At 33.8% G+C, this 23,228-nt stretch overlaps 1 protein-coding gene across 2 annotated transcripts in view; it reads right to left on the bottom strand.

Annotated features, from left to right (window-relative positions):
- Window positions 1-6,166: 6,166 nt before the first annotated feature.
- Window positions 6,167-23,228, bottom strand: part of LOC127731592 (protein piccolo-like) — a 42,965-nt gene continuing 25,903 nt past the window's right edge. For both annotated transcript variants that reach the window (XM_052240337.1, XM_052240338.1), the window contains exons 4-7: window positions 15,528-18,522; window positions 13,428-13,512; window positions 11,148-12,019; window positions 6,167-10,115 (exon numbers count right to left, since the gene is read on the bottom strand). In XM_052240337.1, coding sequence (XP_052096297.1) covers window positions 9,264-10,115; window positions 11,148-12,019; window positions 13,428-13,512; window positions 15,528-18,509 — 4,791 coding nt within the window. In that variant the 5' untranslated portion in view covers window positions 18,510-18,522 and the 3' untranslated portion in view covers window positions 6,167-9,263. The remainder of the gene's footprint in view (window positions 10,116-11,147; window positions 12,020-13,427; window positions 13,513-15,527; window positions 18,523-23,228) is intronic.

The following is a 23,228-nucleotide window of genomic DNA, read 5'->3' as shown; positions in this document are numbered from 1 at the left end:
ACCTATGTTTAACTAAGTTCCCCGCTGGCAGCCATCTTGGATGATGAATCGGCTTCAAAGTAACAACACTTGGTCAACACCTCATAAGGAACATTCATGCTATGTTTGATTTTATTCCATTAAGTGGTTCTCTAAAAGAAGACATTTGTATGTATTTCCCGTAGGGTCCTATGTTAAACTAAGTTCCCCGCTGGCGGCCATCTTGGTTGATGTATCGGCTTTCAAGTAACAACAATTGGTCAGCACCTCATAAGGAACATTCATGTCATGTTTGGTTTCATTCCATTCAGTGGTTCTCTAAAAGAAGACATTTGTATGTATTTCCCTTAGGGTCCTATGTTAAACTAAGTTCCCCGCTGGAGGCCATCTTGGCTGATGAATCGGCTTCAAAGTAACAACACTTGGTCAACACCTCATAAGGAACATTCATGCTATGTTTGATTTTATTCCATCAAGTGGTTCTCTAAAAGAAGACATTTGTATGTATTTCCCGTAGGGTCCTATGTTAAACTAAGTTCCCCGCTGGCGGCCATCTTGGTTGATGTATCGGCTTTAAAGTAACAACACTTGGTCAGCACCTCATAAGGAACATTCATGTCATGTTTGGTTTCATTCCATTCAGTGGTTCTCTAAAAGAAGACATTTGTATGTATTTCCCTTAGGGTCCTATGTTAAACTAAGTTCCCCGCTGGAGGCCATCTTGGCTGATGGATCAGCTTCAAAGTCACAACACTTGGTCAGCACCTCATAAGGAACATTCATGTCATGTTTGGTTTCATTCAGTTCAGTGGTTCTCTAAAAGAAGACATTTAAATGTATTGTCAATTGGGTGCTATGTTAAACTAAGTCCCCTGCTGACGGCCATCGTGGATGATGGATCGGCTTCAAAGTAACAACACTTGGTCAACACCTCATAAGGAACATTCATGCCATGTTTGGTTGCATTCCAATCAGTGGTTCTCTAAAAGAAGACATTTGTATGTATTTCCCTTAGGGTCCTATGTTTAACTAAGTTCCCCGCTGGCAGCCATCTTGGATGATGGATCGGCTTAAAAGTAACAACACTTGGTCAGCACCTCATAAGGAACATTCATGTCATGTTTGGTTTCATTCAGTTCAGTGGTTCTATAAAAGAAGACATTTGTATGTATTTCCCGTAGATCCTATGTTAAACTAAGTTCCCCGCTGGCGGCCATCTTGGATACTGGATCGGCTTCAAAGTAACAACACTTGGTCAACACCTCATAAGGAACATTCATGCCATGTTTGGTTGCATTCCAATCAGTGGTTCTCTAAAAGAAGACATTTGTATGTATTCCCCTTAGGGTCCTATGTTTAACTAAGTTCCCCGCTGGCAGCCATCTTGGATGATGAATCGGCTTCAAAGTAACAACACTTGGTCAACACCTCATAAGGAACATTCATGCCATGTTTGGTTGCATTCCAATCAGTGGTTCTCTAAAAGAAGACATTTGTATGTATTTCCCTTAGGGACCTATGTTTAACTAAGTTCCCCGCTGGCAGCCATCTTGGATGATGAATCGGCTTCAAAGTAACAACACTTGGTCAACACCTCATAAGGAACATTCATGCTATGTTTGATTTTATTCCATTAAGTGGTTCTCTAAAAGAAGACATTTGTATGTATTTCCCGTAGGGTCCTATGTTAAACTAAGTTCCCCGCTGGCGGCCATCTTGGTTGATGTATCGGCTTTCAAGTAACAACAATTGGTCAGCACCTCATAAGGAACATTCATGTCATGTTTGGTTTCATTCCATTCAGTGGTTCTCTAAAAGAAGACATTTGTATGTATTTCCCTTAGGGTCCTATGTTAAACTAAGTTCCCCGCTGGAGGCCATCTTGGCTGATGGATCAGCTTCAAAGTCACAACACTTGGTCAACACTTCATAAGGAACATTCATGCTATGTTTGGTTTCATTTCATTCAGTGGTTCTCTAAAAGAAGACATTTGTATGTACTTCCCTTAGGGTCCTATGTTAAACTAAGTTCCCCGCTGGAGGCCATCTTGGATGATGGAGCAGCTTCAAAGTAACAACACTTGGTCAGCACCTCATAAGGAACATTCATGCCATGTTTGGTTCCATTCCATTCAGTGGTTCTCTAAAAGAAGACATTTAAATGTATTGTCAATTGGGTGCTATGTTAAACTAAGTCCTCTGCTGACGGCCATCGTGGATGATGGATCGGCTTCAAAGTAACAACACTTGGTCAACACCTCATAAGGAACATTCATGCCATGTTTGGTTGCATTCCAATCAGTGGTTCTCTAAAAGAAGACATTTGTATGTATTTCCCTCAGGGTCCTATGTTTAACTAAGTTCCCCGCTGGCAGCCATCTTGGATGATGGATCGGCTTCAAAGTAACAACACTTGGTCAACACCTCAGAAGGAACATTCATGCCATGTTTGGTTGCATTCCAATCAGTGGTTCTCTAAAAGAAGACATTTGTATGTATTTCCCTAAGGGTGCTGTTTAACTAAGTCCCCTGCTGGCGGCCATATTGGATGATGGATCGGCTTCAAAGTAACAACACTTGGTCAGCACCTCATAAGGAACATTCATGCCATGTTTGGTTCCATTCCATTCAGTGGTTCTCTAAAAGAAGACATTTAAATGTATTGTCAATTGGGTGCTATGTTAAACTAAGTCCCCTGCTGACGGCCATCGTGGATGATGGATCGGCTTCAAAGTAACAACACTTGGTCAACACCTCATAAGGAACATTCATGCCATGTTTGGGTGCATTCCAATCAGTGGTTCTCTAAAAGAAGACATTTGTATGTATTTCCCTCAGGGTCCTATGTTTAACTAAGTTCCCCGCTGGCAGCCATCTTGGATGATGGATCGGCTTCAAAGTAACAACACTTGGTCAGCACCTCATAAGGAACATTCATGTCATGTTTGGTTTCATTCAGTTCAGTGGTTCTATAAAAGAAGACATTTGTATGTATTTCCCATAGATCCTATGTTAAACTAAGTTCCCCGCTGGCGGCCATCTTGGATACTGGATCGGCTTCAAAGTAACAACACTTGGTCAACACCTCATAAGGAACATTCATGCCATGTTTGGTTGCATTCCAATCAGTGGTTCTCTAAAAGAAGACATTTGTATGTATTTCCCTTAGGGTCCTATGTTTAACTAAGTTCCCCGCTGGCAGCCATCTTGGATGATGAATCGGCTTCAAAGTAACAACACTTGGTCAACACCTCATAAGGAACATTCATGCTATGTTTGATTTTATTCCATCAAGTGGTTCTCTAAAAGAAGACATTTGTATGTATTTCCCGTAGGGTCCTATGTTAAACTAAGTTCCCCGCTGGCGGCCATCTTGGTTGATGTATCGGCTTCAAAGTAACAACACTTGGTCATCACCTCACAAGGAACATTCATGTCATGTTTGGTTTCATTCCATTCAGTGGTTCTCTAAAAGAAGACATTTGTATGTATTTCCCTTAGGGTCCTATGTTAAACTAAGTTCCCCGCTGGAGGCCATCTTGGCTGATGGATCAGCTTCAAAGTCACAACACTTGGTCAACACCTCATAAGGAACATTCATGCTATGTTTGGTTTCATTTCATTCAGTGGTTCTCTAAAAGAAGACATTTGTATGTACTTCCCTTAGGGTCCTATGTTAAACTAAGTTCCCCGCTGGAGGCCATCTTGGTTGATGGATTGGCTTTAAAGTAACAACACTTGGTCAGCACCTCATAAGGAACATTCATGCCATGTTTAGTTCCATTCCATTCAGTGGTTCTCTAGAAGAAGTTCAAAATGTAAAAAGTTAATGACGACGACGACGGACGAGGACGGACGACGGACGCCAAGTGGTGAGAATAGCTCACCTGGCCCGAAGAAGGGCCAGGTTAGCTAAAAATCAATTTACAGAGTGCTGTACGGTGACCTATAGTTGTTAATTTCTGTGTCATTTGGTCTCTTGTGGAGGCTTGTCTCATTGGCAATCATACCACATCTTCTTGTTTTGATAATAACTTGAGGACGGTGAAAGTGATGCCACCCAAATTTGAACTTGGTCTATGTTTGGAGGTAATAAGCATTATGAAAGAGTTTCATAACATTTGATTGGCAAACGAGTTAGAGTGTGGAAACTGCAAATTTAGCAAATTTTCCATTTATAAAGTCACATAACATGAGAACAGTGAAAGTGACAACACCAAAATTTGAACTTGATCTGTGTTTGTTTGTAATAAGCATTGTGTATATGTTTCATAACATTTGGATGAGGCAAACTAAATTTAGAGAATAGAAACTAATATTGGGATGTACGGACGGACATGCAGACGTACAGACTGAGAAGGGTCAAACTAAATGCACAAATGAATTAAAATAGTGTCATTTAAACCAAAGATTTTGACAGAAAGATAACAAATGGAATCAAGCATATCATCTATTAGTTTATCTTCAGGAAAGTTTTTCAACCACACTATTAACAATAAGATCTAATATGATTGGTTTATTTCAGTGTGATCAATAAGACCTAATTGGTTTAATATTTCAAAGTGACCAATAAGATCTAATATGATTGGTTTATTTCAATGTAACCAATAAAATCTAATATGATTGGTTTATTTCAGTGTGATCAATAAGACCTAATTGGTTTAATATTTCGAAGTGACCAATAAGATCTAATATGATTGGTTTAATATTTCAATGTGACCAATAAGATCTAATATGATTGGTTAAATATTTCAATGTGACCAATAAGATCTAATATGATTGGTTAAATATTTCAATGTGACCAATAAGATCTAATATGATTGGTTTATTTCAATGTAACCAATAAGATCTAATATGATTGGTTTATTTCAATGTTACCAATAAGATCTAATATGATTGGTTTATTTCAATGTTACCAATAAGATCTAATATGATTGGTTAATTTCAATGTAACAAATAAGATCTAATATGAATGGTTTATTTCAATGTTACCAATAAGATCTAATATGATTGGTTTATTTCAATGTTACCAATAAGATCTAATATGATTGGTTTATTTCAATGTTACCAATAAGATCTAATATGATTGGTTAATTTCAATGTAACAAATAAGATCTAATATGATTGGTTTATTTCAATGTAACCAATAAGATCTAATATGATTGGTTAATTTCAATGTAACAAATAAGATCTAATATGAATGGTTTATTTCAATGTTACCAATAAGATCTAATATGAATGGTTTATTTCAATGTAACCAATAAGATCTAATATGAATGGTTTATTTCAATGTAACCAATAAGATCTAATATGAATGGTTTATTTCAATGTAACCAATAAGATCTAATATGAATGGTTTATTTCAATGTTACCAATAAGATCTAATATGAATGGTTTATTTCAATGTAACCAATAAGATCTAATATGATTGGTTTATTTCAATGTTACCAATAAGATCTAATATGATTGGTTTATTTCAATGTTACCAATAAGATCTAATATGATTGGTTTATTTCAATGTTACCAATAAGATCTAATATGATTGGTTTATTTCAATGTTACCAATAAGATCTAATATGATTGGTTTATTTCAATGTTACCAATAAGATCTAATATGATTGGTTTATTTCAATGTTACCAATAAGATCTAATATGAATGGTTTATTTCAATGTAACAAATAAGATCTAATATGAATGGTTTATTTCAATGTAACCAATAAGATCTAATATGATTGGTTTATTTCAATGTTACCAATAAGATCTAATATGATTGGTTTATTTCAATGTAACAAATAAGATCTAATATAAATGGTTTATTTCAATGTAACCAATAAGATCTAATATGATTGGTTTATTTCAATGTTACCAATAAGATCTAATATGATTGGTTAATTTCAATGTAACGATTAAGATCTAATATGATTGGTTTATTTCAATGTTACCAATAAGATCTAATATAAATGGTTTATTTCAATGTTACCAATAAGATCTAATATGATTGGTTTATTTCAATGTAACCAATAAGATCTAATATAAATGGTTTATTTCAATGTAACCAATAAGATCTAATATGATTGGTTTATTACAATGTTACCAATAAGATCTAATATGATTGGTTTATTTCAATGTTACCAATAAGATCTAATATGATTGGTTTGTTTTTACATGTTTTAATGAAATAATAAAATCTAATACGATTGGTTTATTTCAATGCATAGTTTAACATATAAATAAATTATAGCACACATTAATTGGACTACATCATTAAGCAATTACAGTCAGAATAAAACTTCTGTCATAATTCTCCTACATAATGTACATACAATTGACCTTCATTACAAAATGTAACGCAAATGACCTTCATTCACATGTTTGGCTGTCTCGCTCCAATCTTGTAAATTTCTGTTTTTAACCCTTATATTTTAATCATGAATGGAAAATAGCTGATATCTTCTCCTTATTTATTGCCAGTGATTTCCCCACGACAAAAGACTTATTTCCTTAGGTCATTTATTCCATACATCTTAATATTCTTGCTCTTTAAAAAAAGTTATCTGTTTTAAAAACTTAAACTTGATTTGATTAATAACTTTGGTGGAAAAATTCTGTCCTGAAATAACTGCCTCAGTTTATATTATCTAGAACCTTCTTCAACAAAATATAAGATGACTCTTGCTAAACAAAACATTTTATAATTCATAAAATAAAGTCTTACCAAACATGCGCACAGCTTAAAATTTATCATTCAATATAAAACATTGATAATAAATAAAATAAACAATATATATTGCACATAATTATGTGATTTGTCATAAAAAGTGTGAACATAAAAACATTCCGCCAAGTTTAGTATTGATAATTGTTAAACATGTATAATAAGATAAGTTTCTGGTTTTTAATTTCTTTGGGGGGGTATGGGTATGGATATGGATATGGATAAAAACCTGGATTTCAGCTGTTTTAAAGTGAGTTATCTCCCTTTGACCACTTATCATTCAAAAAGCAACATTAACCTGAAAAAATATTAACAAAGTCCTTTCAGAAAATTTATAGAAAATTACAACATAGAAGTACTTACTGGAAATACTATAATTGATTTATTGTTAGTGTTTAAAGCCACTTTCAGCACACTTGGCTATTGTTAAGGGGCCAGTTTCTATTGGTGGAGGTAGCTGGGGTGCCCAGAGTGAAACACTGACCATTGGCAGGAAAACTGGCAATCGTTGTTAATCAAAATCAGAGTCAAAGCCACCTTGCAACAAGAGGGTTCAAACTCACAACCTTACTGAAGATGAACTACTTAGACATGTCTACAACCAAGGCCCTGGACAAATTTCCTATGAAACCAATACAAAGTGCTACATATCATAACAATGGTGGCAGCACATAACGTCATAGACACAAAATAATACTAAGCCAAAGAAATAACAACAAACACCGGTACTATCTATATATAGAACAATACAACATAAACCATTTGATATTTGGGGTTGGACAGGAAAAATCCGTAAAGAACCGAAAGAATAAAAATACCCCATACTTTTATTGACTGAGGGCAATTTGGATCTTGACATGTATCATGTGTATGGAGACCTTGTTATTGTTGAAGACTGTATGTCGTAAATTATTCAGTTGAGATCAAACTATTGAACTTCATGTCCAGGAAGAATTTTGAAGTTGCCGTTTTTCAGACATAGTCCGTGGAAAAATTTAGCGTTTTAGACATTGGAAGTCTCTTTGCTCTTGAATATGGGTGAAAACGGGTCATTTGATGAAATCCCTGGTTACTTGATGATGGGACAGATATTATTGAAAAATCTTGAGTAAGCTGGTAAATTCACTGGTCACACCCGCAAAGTACGGGTCAGAGGACAGGTATGGAACGGTTTTACATTTTCTTATGCAGTATACGGGACTATGATAGTATCTACTTCTTTACTCAATATACAGTCCTTTTAATCATGTTTCTGTCTTACTAATGATGTGTATGTAGTTTCTAAATATTGTGAATGAATCCATTTAAAAAGATTTTACATGTAAATGTCCATATAATTAAAAATTACAGAAAATAAAAAAAGTTATATAAAAATAAAATTCAGTAGAACAAATAATAGAAATATAAAAAGTACAAGTGCTGTGTAATAAAATATAATTCTGATGTTGTTATGAATGAATACATGTCAGTTATAACCAAAAACAATATCAGCTAATTTGAAAGTAACAAAAATTATTCTCTAAAATATAAATAAACAAATAGGTTAAAATTGAGGTTTTTACCAACATACACTACAGCACATATGGATTTAGGCAATTCAATCCATCCATGATGGGAGTGAGCCAAAACTTATAGATGTCCACTATGTCCACCCTTTAGACTAGACATGCCATTTCTATATTTTAATACTTGGGGTTATGAAGGGTTGAGACAGGATGATTATCTGATTAAGGACCTGATACTGCAACGGGTAAAAATAAAATAAATAATCTTTTTAATTATATTTAAAGAATTGAACATAAACATGATAAAATAGCTTGGAAAAATAAAAAAAGGCTATTGTATTCAATATTTTTATTGAACATGTTGAATCTCATGTTAAATTTGAGTGGACCTGAGATGGCTTCCCACGTTGGACAGGTAGAAAAAGCAACATCCACTTCAGCTATAGTGTATTTGACTAGGAGATATTGATGAGAAAATCTTTAATGGTAGAGGTTTATCTTAGACTAATGCTGGCTAATGCTGAAAACAGTAAACATGGTAAATAAATATTATATTTTGATTCTGAAATGACTTTTTTCTTAAAGTGTCTTCCAAATTTAATTTAAACTGTGTGTGTGTTCCACTTAATGCCTAAATAACCATTGATCTGTCTATTGTCATGATTGTACCAAATATAATTTTAAAATTAAGACAAAAAAGTCAAAATGGTTAAAATCTTAATGTGAATTTAACTTATAAGCATAAGCTACATTAACTTGAAATTAAAATAAAAAAGCAAACAAAATTTGCCTGTATACACCATGCTTCTATAAAAATTGAGTCTTTAAGTGTAATTACACTTGTATGCATTTAAAAGACATCGTTAAAATGAGCACCAAATTGAACTGAATTATTTTCAATGTTAATAAAACTGTTTATTGTCACACATAACTAAAAGTTCAGACAAATTCTGAGGGTTACACAGAAACATATAAAATACTAGCTGATGATTTCATTTAAACAGGTTCCAGTTAATTCAAGTTAGATATTCAATGCGTGGCCTTTTAAATGCATTATAAAATAATTATTCTGATAAATGATTTCGAACACATTCAGACAACATATATGCAGTAGCCTTCAGTAAAAATTTCATCTGATAAAAATGTTTCAGTGAATACAACTCTTTCAATCCCATTATTCTCTCTTTTGCAATACCCTGTACAAGGTTTGCCCTTTCTGTTTCTAGCCATATTGATAGTTTGGGCTCTATATTGCTTTCTCTCTGCATCTCACCTTTAAAATAAGTGTCCTTTGGTCCCCACAACAAAAATTCTATATAGCACCGAACCTGAGCAAGGGACTCAATTCTTCTGCATTGCAACATTTTACCAATTTTAAAAATGCCCATGTGAAATTTACCTCCCTTTGAATAAGCACGGTAATTTAAATTTTCAGCTAAATACTTTTCCATGTACGCACATATGGACTCCACTTGTGAACTGTCATGTTGTTTCTGATGTGGCAAGAATGCTATTGTGTTCCCATGGCAACGACTGCCAGGAGCAAGAACGAAGACATCACGGAAGTTTGCCTCTCCTAATGAGAAGCCGTGTTCTAAGCAGTGTGAAATAGCACTAAGGATCTGTAGCACATGAAACAATAAAATCTCTAAATGTTCCTCGGATGGCGTGGCAGAATCGTAAATCTTCTCCAGTGAAGCTAAGTGATTATTCATATTGTCTGTGATATCAAACTGTCCAGCAGCAATAAAACATTTAGCTAAATCTGGTTGTTTGTTGGCATACTGTAAAAGTTGATTGGTTTTGATAAAATCATCTGTTAAGTAGGAATGAGGAACTATGTCAGAAAATATCACACTTGGATGTAACAAGCTCGGGTGTTCCACAATGCTGATATCTGGTCGGGAGTGAAGCAGCTGAAATTAAAACATATTAAATGCTGATGAGAAAAATTAATTTTACTTTTGAGTTGTTCCCCTTTCACTGCAGTATAAAGCAAATTTCCTATTGTTGAACCTGACAAATTGCAGGAATTTTTTTTATAAAATCATCAACTTTCATATATCAAATCAATCTATTGCCTACTGAAGATAAATTGTATGTATGTCTCGAATCCTATACAAATAGTATACGTCACATGAAGTGTCCGGTTGTAGTAAGAAAACTAGGTTCAAACAGAAAGATTTTGAAAGCAGAGAAAACTGTGCACCTTATTATCAGCATGACTTGATCCGATGATAATACGAATAATAAAAATCCTGGCTAAAAATAGGACGTAAGGTACTTTAATTCAGTCATTGACCCACGATGTCATGGGTGTGTTCTAGTATATCTGTAAAAATCCCAACTTGTTTTGACCAGAGCTTAGTAATTCTCACTGGGATTTTCAGTTAAGTCCATGGACTCATCTTTTTTGGCTATGCCGAGTCCACAGCTCAGAAAAAAACATTATCAACATAATGAATCTTTATTTTCTTATTGTAATATAATATGATTTCGAGTGTTTCTGCTTGGTTCTATTCTTTAGTTTACAAATTTTAGAAGAAATCAGTGCTTTTTTTTTTAAATGTTGAAAGCATCTAAATCATGAATTTTCCCCAACATATTGTGAATTTTTTGGTGAAAAAAGTGTTCTTCAGTTCTCTTAAAAATGTTTTGATCACAATGACATCTTTTTCCAATATCACAATGTAAATCAATCTCTTAAATTGTACTATAAAAGTGAATAAACATAAATAAACAATCAAAGATCTTCCGTATACATGTGATTGTTTGTTTGATTATTTTGTAATTTTTTGTTTGTTATATTTCAATGTATTTCATAAAGGCCTCAGGGAAGATTAGTTTTGTAGCTCACTGTGTAACCCTCTTTAAATAAAGAACTATTATAATTACTATTATTATTAAAATGTATATCTTATTATCTACAACATGTAAAATACACTTACCATTAACTGACAGCTACACTGATTTGACCTTAACTTAGCATTATACACGATACATCTCTCTGACCTATGAACTGGCTTTCCATAGATATCAAAATCTCTCCATTTCAGTGGTCCTGCAGATCCAGTTACATTTAAATTCACATTATCCTTCTTGAATTCCTTTTCATAATGTGTGTATATTTCCCTTAGTGTCTGTAGATTAGCTGACGTTAATAGATTTACGGTCTCACGTAATTGTGACTCATTAAGGGACATTCCAATGGAAGGTCTATTCATAGCTATGTACGGTTGTTCAAATACAGAACTATCGATGGGTTTTGGTCGTTTACGTGGTAAAGGTCGTGGACGGTTTAATGATCCAGATGCTGATGACGTGTCAGACTCCGTAAAAGAAGAGGATGGCGACACTGTTATATTTCGTGAAATGTAATTTTGTAATTCAGTGACATCAGTTTTCATCGATTCTGCGTCTAAATCATCATCAAGTTCATCTCTTTCATTATCGTTACCGTTGATTTCCTCGTAAATTGGCTGAGAGGCTAAAATAACATTTCTGTTTTCAATCTTGGAAGACTTATCTTTGAAGTTATTTTTAGTCACATCTTTACTTCCTGTTTTTGAGGAATCATGGGAAGGATTAGTCCGAACTGGTTCTAAATATCCTTCAGAACTGACAGATAAATCAACAATTTTTTCAGACAATGGATCATATGTATTAGTCTTAATGTCTGAATTATCTCCCTTTCCTGGGGGAGGTGGTGGTGCTTCTTTTGGCACAATAGGTTCATAAAGGTTATCCAGGGATCCAAGGGGAGAGAAGTCTGGCCATTCATCATATTTGTCATTTGTTGAACCTGATGATGTTGAACCACCTGCAAAATAAAGGTAAAATAAATGGGGAATGTGTTCATGGGACACAGATGATGCCCCCACTTGCATATAACTTTATATAGGGACAAAACTCAAGAACTGTAAAAGTGACGCTACCCAAATTTGTACTTGATCTGAGTTTTGTGGCAATAAGCATTGTATCATAACATTGAGTTGAGGCAAACTAAAGTTAGAGAACAGAAACGAATATTTCAGCAATTTTTCCATTTGTAAAGGGACATAACTCTAGAACATTAAAAGTGACACCACCAAAATTCGAACTTGATCTGTGTTTTGTGGTAATAAGCATAGTGTATAAGTTTCATAACATTTGGTTGAGTCAAACTATAGTTAGAGAAAGGAAACCAATTTTTGGATGGACGGACGTACAAACTGACAAGGGTAAAACCTATTGCCCCCTCCATTACGGCAGGGGCATAAAAAATTATTATTATAGAAACCACTGGAACATAGACATTTTCGTGGTACAAATACAATGGGATTTGCATTGGTTTTTAAATCTGAGCTTTATAGTGTTGAAATAAGTTTGTGACCCTTAATGTAAAAGACAGGGAAACATTCCAACAATTTAACTGTACCGGGTATACATCCCTGAGACCAAGAAAGATCTTCTGCAATAGTGATGTATTCCTCTGACTGACAGTAAAACAACTGCATACATACCTGAGATTAAGAAAGATCCTCTCCAATGGTGATGTATTCCTCTGACTGAAATTGAAACCACTGCATACATACCTGAGATTAAGAAAGATCCTCTCCAATGGTGATGTATTCCTCTGACTAACAGTGAAACCACTGTATACATACCTGAGATTAAGAAAGATCCTTTCCAATGGTGATGTATTCCTCTGACTGAAATTGAAACCACTGTATACATACCCGAGATTAAGAAAGATCCTCTCCAATGGTGATGTATTCCTCTGACTAACAGTGAAACCACTGTATACATACCTGAGATTAAGAAAGATCCTCTCCAATGGTGATGTATTCCTCTGGCTGATAGTGAAACCACTGTATACATACCTGAGAACCTAGAAGGATCCTCTCCAATAGAGATGTATTCCTTTGACTGACAGTCAAACAACCATATACATACCTGAGATTAAGAAGGATCCTCTATAATGGTGATGGTATTCCTCTGACTGTCATTGAAACCACTGTATACATACCTGAGACCCTAGAAGGATCCTCTCCAATAGAGATGTATTCCTTTGACTGACAGTCAAACAACCGTATACATACCTGAGATTAAGAAGGATCCTCTATAATGATGATGGTTTTCCTCCAACTGACAGTGAGACCACTGTATACATACCTGAGACCATAGAATGATCCTCTCCAATGCTGATGGTATTCCTCCAACTGACAATGAAACCACTGTATACATACCTGAGACCATAGAAGGATCCTCTCCAATGGTGATGGTATTCCTCCGACTGACAGAAAAAGTGTTACCACATGGATCTGTAACCATCTGCAAATGTAAATACAGATTTTTAAAAAATGTTTAGTAAACGATTAAGAACACAAACTTTTGAAATGTTATTCCTCAACCTGATACAGAAAAAAATGTATACATACCTGAGAACAAACCAATATATATATATACCTTTGACAACTAGTTTATTCAAATTTTTTATTGCTCATGAAGCTTGTAATTTAAAAAGTTAAATCTCCATAACTTTGAGAAACTACTACTACATTGTACTAGAAACATGAGAGAAAATACATAAAATAGCTTGATCAAAATCAATGCAATGGCAGTCATCTTGAAAAGTATACAATTGAGGATGTTCCCTTCTCATGTTTTAGAATTTTTGCCAGATATTCGGAATCCTCTGGTTTTATCCATGTAGTGCCATTAAAAAATTTTGCCCACTAACCCCTACTTTTCTTTTCATAATATCATTACAAAAAGTTTAAAAAGCAATATTTAAAAATCTTATAAAATCCTTGTTATTTTTTCATAATTTTTGAAAGAAAAAAGGTGCCAATGTTAAATGTATGAAAAATCTAGAGAGAATCATTTCCTGCCAAATTTTCAATGGCTTATATCTCGAAAACAAGCACATGGACCCTTAATTTTTATCTGCTTTTTAAGTTCCTTTATGTATATACTATCAATTTATTATAGTCTTTCAAAAAGCTTGTTATTTTGAAACAGAGTAGCGAACATCCTTAAATGATAGCCATGTTGGTTTTTTCCCATACACCAGAATAATCTAATAATCTTGTCAAATTAATTTTGCATCTTTGTGTGTCAGATAAGTTTCATCATGTTCATTGCTGTCTGTGAGTGTGATTGGTTCATCCTTTGTGTTAGAATTATTTCATAACAGCCAGATTAGCATGATTGATTGTATCAACATTTTCTGTGTAGCGGGTTTCTATATGCATGTATAAATAACTAATAGCCCAAAAAACTTACTATGAGGTATGGGTTTTGCTCATTGTTGTTGGTGGTACAGTGACCTATAGTTGTTGACATCCTCATCCTTTGGACTCTGGTAGATAGTTATCTCATTGACAATCATACTTACTATGAGGTATGGGTTTTACTCATTGTTGTTGGTGGTACAGTGACCTATAGTTGTTGACATCCTCGTCCTTTGGACTCTGGTAGATAGTTATCTCATTGACAATCATACTTACTATGAGGTATGGGTTTTACTCATTGTTGTTGGTGGTACAGTGACCTATAGTTGTTGACATCCTCGTCCTTTGGACTCTGGTGGATAGTTATCTCATTGACAATCATACTTACTATGAGGTATGGGTTTTACTCATTGTTGTTGGTGGTACAGTGACCTATAGTTGTTGACATCCTCGTCCTTTGGACTCTGGTAGATAGTTATCTCATTGACAATCATACTTACTATGAGGTATGGGTTTTACTCATTGTTGTTGGTGGTACAGTGACCTATAGTTGTTGACATCCTCGTCCTTTGGACTCTGGTGGATAGTTATCTCATTGACAATCATACTTACTATGAGGTATGGGTTTTACTCATTGTTGTTGGTGGTACAGTGGCCTATAGTTGTTGACATCCTCATCCTTTGGACTCTGGCAGATAGTTATCTCATTGACAATCATACTTACTATGAGGTATGGGTTTTCCTCGTTGTTGTTGGTGGTACAGTGACCTATAGTTGTTGACATCCTCGTCCTTTGGACTCTGGTAGATAGTTATCTCATTGACAATCATACTTACTATGAGGTATGGGTTTTACTCATTGTTGTTGGTGGTACAGTGACCTATAGTTGTTGACATCCTCATCCTTTGGACTCTGGTGGATAGTTATCTCATTGACAATCATACTTACTATGAGGTATGGGTTTTGCTCATTGTTGTTGGTGGTCCAGTGACCTTTAGTTGTTGATATCCTCGTCCTTTGGACTTTGGAGGATAGTTATCTCATTGGCAATCATATCACATCTCATTATTTATACATGAATAGCAGAGCCTATAATATAAGCTATAATCTTACCACAGGTCCTGATATATCAGAGAGGTCTATTTTCCTTGGCTGTAAATCACTGCCTTGTGTATCACTGATAGATTTAGTTCTTTTCACACTAGACTGAGGTCTGGAAGGAGCTTTTGATTTTCTGTTTAATTTTCCAAGGAAGCTTCGTCGACTTTGAGCTTTGTTTGGCAACTCTATTTTCTCTACTTGTTTAACTTCTTGTTGACTAGTATCAGAGTGATCTCCCTTTCCTTCAGGATTAACTTCCTTTGTGTCATCTTTTATTGAACACGTTGATGATGTCATAGGTGATGTCTGAGGTTGACATAATGTTGACTTATGACCTTTTGAGGAAGGTTCCTCCTTGATAGACGTTGTTGATGTCGTCATTGGTGATGGAGGCGGAGCACCCAATGTAGATTTACGATCTTTAACTAATGAATTATCATCTTTAATTGATGTTGTCGATGTTACCATTGGTGATGGTGGTGGAGGACCAAGAGAAGATTTACGATCTATTGTATTCTTTGGTGAAGCATTTTCAGAGGAACTTCTAGAGAGAGGCTTCGGAGAAATAATGTCAGTATTGTTTTTTGTCACTTTTTTCTGTTCTTGTATATTTTTTGGCAGTGTGCCATCATGGCTACTCTTAGGTGACACACTAACTTTTGTCTGTTCTGTATTTTTACTCAGCCTCATCTCCAATTCTTTTGTAAATAATGAATGTTTAGTATCTGGTCCTGGGACAGGTATAACGGCAGGTCTAGATGGCGCTGTACTTCTTTTGGGACTTTTTGCTCTCCGTCTGACTACTACATTGTCATCGGTGTGCTTTGGACTCTCTTCTAAATTACTTAAGCTACTTTCACTTGTCTTTCTACTTTGTCTTGGGGAACCTTTTCCATCATAGGACAACTGAGGACTAACAGTGGGTTTGTTAGGGTTTGGTGGTGGTTTCGGTCTTGTTTGAGGTCTTGGGGGAGGAGCAGTTTGTGGTTTCATGATAGGCTTTTTCTCTTTAATTATATCAGTTGGTTGTTCAGATACAGTTTTTAAATCTTTTTTATCAGTTTTTGGTGAATCTTTTCCATTTATTATATCGTTACCTTCTTGTTCCTCTTTTCTTTCACTGAAAGACTCAGACATATACATTATAATGCTAGTTCTTGGTCCACGAGGATTAGTTGGCACTGGCTTCTGTGGAGGAGATTTAACTTTATCAGGTTTTGGAACACTTTCAGACTGTTTCTCTTCAGGACTATTTTTTGTCTGATCGTTACTACTTCCTGTTTTGGCTTCATCACTTCCTGTTGAAGGATAACTTTCACCAGATGAAGATGATGCATTAGAAACTTCGGAGGATTTTGATAAATTTGAATCACTATTGACTGGATTCTGATCTGACTGATCCAACGAATCCTTACCTCTTTTTAGAATGTTTCTAAAAAATCCAGAAATACCTCTTTTCTGTTTACTTTCTGGTTTAACTTTTGCTGGTTGTTCCGGCTCCTCAAATACATTTGCTGAACGTTTTGGGGATAAGGGTTTCTCCTGTCCATGATCAATGATTGATTTACCTACAGTCACCATACCAAACTTTGGTTCTTTGAAGTTTTGGTCCGACGAGGAACTTTTTTTCAAAGAGCTATCTGAGTTCTGTCTGTCAATTTTTGTCTTATTATTTTGCAATGGTAATGTTTTTGATTGGTCAGTTTGAACTTGTGAGGTTTTTGATTGGTCAGTTTGAACTGGTGAAGTTTTTGATTGGTTGGCATGAACAGGTGGTGGAGGAGGTGAAGTTGGAGGTTTCGGTGCTGGTTTTTTCTTCTGCTTTTTTATTATATTAGCAAGAGTAGCATTAAATTCTTTCGTAGACTTGATGCTTCCCTTCAGTGCTTTAATATCTTCAGCTCGTAATGTTGGAGGTCCAGAACTATTTTTATCTCTAGACAATTTAATGGGAAGGTCTGGAAAAATCTCATGATCTTCTATTCCACGAAAAGAATCACTATCACTATACTTAGCAAGTACACCATTCAGCATGTCAACAAGTTGCATTCCAGCAGAAGATGAATCTAAATCCAAATCATCCAGGAACCCATCAAAGAAGTCCTCTTCGGGATCAAATTCATCATCATTTTCCAATGGAGAATTGTCTGTTTCATAATTGCCTCCCTTTGAGGTTAATTGAACATCCTCGAATTTAGAATATAAGATCTCATTGATATCTAAAAGTTTATAAGGAGAAGATGGTTCATTGTCACTATCGTTTTTTTCATTATCTGACCCTACGGAAGACACAGAATTGATCTTAGTCCGGGTCATGTTTGATGATAAATAGTCGTCATCAAATACACTGTCGATGTAATTTTTCTTGGATTTTGACCTTAAAGGAAATGTTCCGTAACGCTTTGGAATAATAGCATCACAGTCCTTTAAATCCTTAAATCTATCAGCTTTCCATAAAGACAAAATTTTTATATCTTCAAATTCTCTACTTGAATTTTGTCGTGTTTTGGCTGGTTTATTTTTTTCACTGTTTAAATTATCAACTTCAGAATTCCAAATTGTATTTTCTAAAGCTTGTAACACGAATGATCGTTCCTCCTCCGTAAATGATAATTCTTCTACAACCGAGTCTGAATCGGAAACATTTTCATTTTCTTCATCTGAGTATAAGTTTACTATCCCACCGTCATGTCCAATCACATCTGGAAAATCACTCACAAACTGAACATTTGTATTTTTGACATGTGAATTATTCCCCTTTAAAGAACTCTTCAAACTGCTTTTCAAATTTTTTAGATTTTCTGGCTCACTGCTACCAAATGTTTTAATTATCACAGAAGTGCGTTTTTTAGGAACTGGAGAATTTTCTTTCACTGCTGCCCGTGAATGTTCTGCCCTTGATCGCTGACAGTTTGAACACAGATCTTTCCGCCATGCATTCTGGGTAAAATCAGAACAGGTAGCGGACATTACGCTTCCAGCTTGCTGCACCATCTAGACATATCTTCTACAATTGAAAATTGCAGTTTTAATTTATCATACAAATTCATTCTCCCTTTGTATTTGTTAACAAATGATCACTGCATAATTTTGCTGTTGGATAATCTAATATAAATATAAAAGGCTTTTGGTAAGGTATCTTCTGCAATTGGTTTTAGACAAATAACAAGAAAAATGTATTTCAAAATTGGGATTTTTAAAATTTAGTGTATAATTCCTTACAACTTTAAAAATTTAATACCTTTGGCAATAAAGTAGATATAATGGTTTCATTCTGAAACTCTGGTCAAAGCCCACTTTAATTTACAAAGGTATAATGACATACCAGGGTAGTTAGAAACTTGGTCAAAATTTAAAGTTATGCACAAAAAGAGCATTTTATACATGCTTCATTGAATATTCGTACCACATTACATCATAATCGTTCCTGACAAAGTATTAAATCATTCCTTAATCATGTTAATATAGAAGCTGCTTAATGTGTAAAAGAGTTATAGATGAATAAACTGTCTGACTGATGAAGAAAATAACTGACTCTTTGAATAGATTTATACTCCAAGGGGCATTACTTAAACAACTTATTTTTTTTAGTTACTTATAGGTGATTTTTGTTTTTAAAAATTATTAAATTACTCAATAGAGTTATTTTAAATTTCAATAAAAGTATGGACTAGATGTAGTTTTCATAACTTTTTACATTGTTCTATTACATAAAATAAGAAATTTATGTAATTTGAGAGGAGTATAGAGATAAAAAGTTACCTTAAAAATAATGACAAAAATATTACTTGAATAAGTTATTTTATACATCTTTGAAAGAATTAGTAATTACAATTATTTAAGGAAAATAGGTAATTGTTTTGGGTTACAAATTATAAATAACTTCAAGTCTTAATTAAATCACAAGTGTCTATCTATTTATATCTAAAATTAAAATTGAGAATGGAAATGAGGAATATGTCAAAGAGACAACAACCCGACCAAAGAGCAGAAAACAGCCGAAGGCCACCAATGGGTCTTCAACACAGCGAGAAAATCCCAAACCCGGAGGCAGGCTTCAGCTGGACCCTAAATAAAAATGTGTACTAGTTCAGTGAAAATGGATGTCATACTAAACTCCTATATCTGTCTACCTTCAAGATTTTCAAGGAAAATGATATTTTAATAGTCCCAAGAGACCAATCTTTGACCCAGAAGTGTGATATGAAAGATAAGTGCGTCACATAGGCAATTAGTGTTTCAGGAGGATTAGTTTTGATATTTCATGGGAAAACTAATAAGATGACTGTGATAATTAATTTGTTAAAGGTAGTAAAATCTATATGAAAGGACACCTATAAAAATAATATTTAGAAAAGTTACTTATATAAGTCATATTCAAAATAGCCTCCTTTTCAACAATACTTGTATAGGTAATTTTAAAAATTACTTGTTTAAGTAATGCCGACTGTTCTTACTCCAAGAAAAGGGGCATAAATGTTCATTACAAGAATGCTCTCAAATTGTTCACTTCAAGTTTAAGTAATCTATTTCTGTGGATATCACTTACAATTTGCTCAGAAAAGCTTAAAGTCCAATAATTACATTAGATGTATGTTTCATTATTATACATTATTTTGATTGGCTAACAGCAATCTCGCGTCATTCTTCATTTCAAAATGAATTGCATGAATTGAAACATACATGATGACATACGTTTCCACAATAAAGTGCACAGGTAAATAAAAGAAAAACTTAATAGTAATCGTGTTTTCATGATCATAACGAAAAAATTTAATTATAAGTATTGAATGCTTCTTTAAGTAATTTCATAGGGTTGTAACGCTTTGACCTTGCGTACATTTTTAGAGTGAAGTGCTTCCCCTCTTCATACAAAATGTACTTCGGTCAACGCTTTTAAACCCCAATGAATTTACAAACAGAAGCATTCAATTCTTAAACCAATAAGCAAAGTACTAAGACAATATACAAATTTTTCTCTGTTAATCCATTGAAAAGTAAAATTTCTTTGTAACATGTGTAATATGTAATTCTGCTCTAATACTTGTTAATTTCATTATGATTATCATGTAGTAAGTTATAATAAACAAATTATATTTTCCTAATTTACACCGTATGTTAAAAATGCATCAACCTTCAACCATTCACAAGCTCTCCCCCCACCCTTTTCACACCCTTTTTTCTTACATAAACAAATACCTTTAACATGCAGTTTGTTTGAAAACAAGTGATCTTAGACCTTTAAAATGTGTCCAAAGTTTATGCATATATACATATACAAGTTAACAATTTTCTATTATTAGTATACCAGAATCCCTTAAGTATACTACCAGTAATAGTCTCTGACTAACTTTAATGACTTGGTAATTTGTCACAGTTTATAACTGTCAAAGCAATTATTTGGTTCAATGTACAATCAATACTTAAGTTATCTCCCCTTCCATAACAAATGGACTGTTCCATAATAGTAAAACATTATGACATAATAGGTTTAATCAATAATTGAAATCAGGGAAATCAACATTGAAACCGACACTGAATAAGCTAGTACAGATCATTATAAAGGATTACAGATGGTTTATATCACCCAAGAAAATTTTTAATCTCTAAACCAAATGCAGGAATTCTAATCTTTTAATCTCTAAAACTAAAAGCAGGAAATATAATATTCATGACATTTAAAATTTCAAGCAATATAATTAACTTATTATTTTATCAATCTTTCGCTATTTATTCATGTTTGTGAAAAGTGTTCATGTCTGTCATATTTGTTTTTCATAAATTTTTTTGTTATAACTTAGGCCTTTGGTTTTTCTCGTTTGAATTGTTTCACAATTTTCATGTCGGGGCCTTTTATAGCCTTCTATACGGTGTGGGTTTTTCTCGTTTTTGAAAGCCCTACAGTTACCTATCTATAATTGCTTACATCCACTTCATTTGATCTTTGGTGGATAGTTGTCTCATTGGCAATCATACCACATCTCCTTATTTCTATAAAAAAAGAATTAAATAATTTTTTTTCAATAATAATAATGATTTTTTTTGGTTTGTCTTTCTGATAGATTGTTGTTTGTTTAACATCCAGTGGCAAATAACTTTTGTCTGATGTAGATGATTCTCTGGTGTAGACAGTTTTCTGATGTAAACAGTTCTCTGATGTAGACAGTTCTCTGATGTAGACAGTTTTCTGATGTAAACAGTTCTCTGATGTAGACAGTTCTCTGATGTAAACAGTTCTCTGATGTAAACAGTTTTCTGATGTAAACAGTTCTCTGGTGTAAACAGTTCTCTCATGTAAACAGTTCTCTGATGTAAACAGTTTTCTGATGTAAACAGTTCTCTGATGTAGACAGTTCTCTGATGTAGACAGTTCTCTGATGTAGACAGTTCTCTGATGTAGACAGTTCTCTCATGTAAACAGTTCTCTGATGTAAACAGTTTTCTGATGTAAACAGTTCTCTGGTGTAAACAGTTTTCTGATGTAAACAGTTCTCTGATGTAAACAGTTTTCTGATGTAAACAGTTCTCTGGTGTAAACAGTTTTCTGATGTAAACAGTTCTCTGATGTAAACAGTTCTTTGATGTAAACAGTTCTCTGATATGATCAGTAAATGACAGTTACTGATACCTGTGTTTATAGTGTATAACATGCATGACAGTGAAAATTATTTTTTTCTTCAAAACATGTTTGTTATTTTGTAAATATAAATAGTATGATATTCACAAATTTCTGAAGGTACATGTTTATAAATCATGGACCCATTGAAAGCTGACAACAACACCAATAATTCAACATTATTTGAAATTAAAACAAGTCAACATTCCCTACTGAAGTTCCAAAAAAGATATTGAATAGAGCTTGAAGTGTGATAATCAACTGTGGTTCTATAAACTATTATTTTTAGGGAATCTGGGATAGAAAAAATTCCAAATTTCTGCTTTTTGAAAATGGTAACAATTGAGCCAGATATAAACCCTAAGATTGAACCTTTAAGCTGTTAACATGATTAAAACAAACAGCAGAAAGAAAAAGGATATAGTTTATCAAAATTGTTCATATAATTTATATTGCTTTGTATAAATGATATTTCAAAGTTCAATTTTAGTGCCAAATTACTGTAAGGCCTTTGTCCTTTGCCAAGATAAAATTACAACCTTAGTTTTTGTTAAAAATATTTGAAATTATCTTTTAATTTTAGGGATACAAAACAAACAATATATACTTAATGTATATATATATATGTAAACAATGTTTGGTTGTATTACCATTACATAGTTCTATCAGAGACAAATCTCTGTTACTCTACAGGAAAAGGCAAGATTCCAAAAGTCAAATACTTTCATTATATAATCTTTATCAACAAGAATTGGGTAAAAATTGTTAGTCTATAACCATTGTTTTTACTTCCATTTCTACTAGAATCACTATTCTGCCTCTCTCTAATTTTGAAATGTCCTTGTCAATGTTTTTAGTCACGTTTTCCCCAAGGTTACTCTCTGTCTGTCTCTTCTTCATAATTAAGATTTTGTTTTTCATAAATTTCAAATCAGGAAATTTAAAAATTCCGAATCTCAGCATATATCAGAAAATAATGGACAAACCTGTTAAAATAAAGTCTTCAGTCCATGATTTATCATGACAACAATGATCTTAGATAAATATATCCATGATTAACAAGTCAATCAATCTCACCAGAAGCTTTGACTAAACAT

This window comes from Mytilus californianus, unplaced genomic scaffold, assembly GCF_021869535.1.
Source record: "Mytilus californianus isolate M0D057914Y unplaced genomic scaffold, xbMytCali1.0.p SCAF_20, whole genome shotgun sequence".
Taxonomy (NCBI): domain Eukaryota; kingdom Metazoa; phylum Mollusca; class Bivalvia; order Mytilida; family Mytilidae; genus Mytilus; species Mytilus californianus.
The sequence above is the reverse complement of the archived record's forward strand: the minus strand, read 5'-3'. Positions and strand labels throughout refer to the sequence as shown.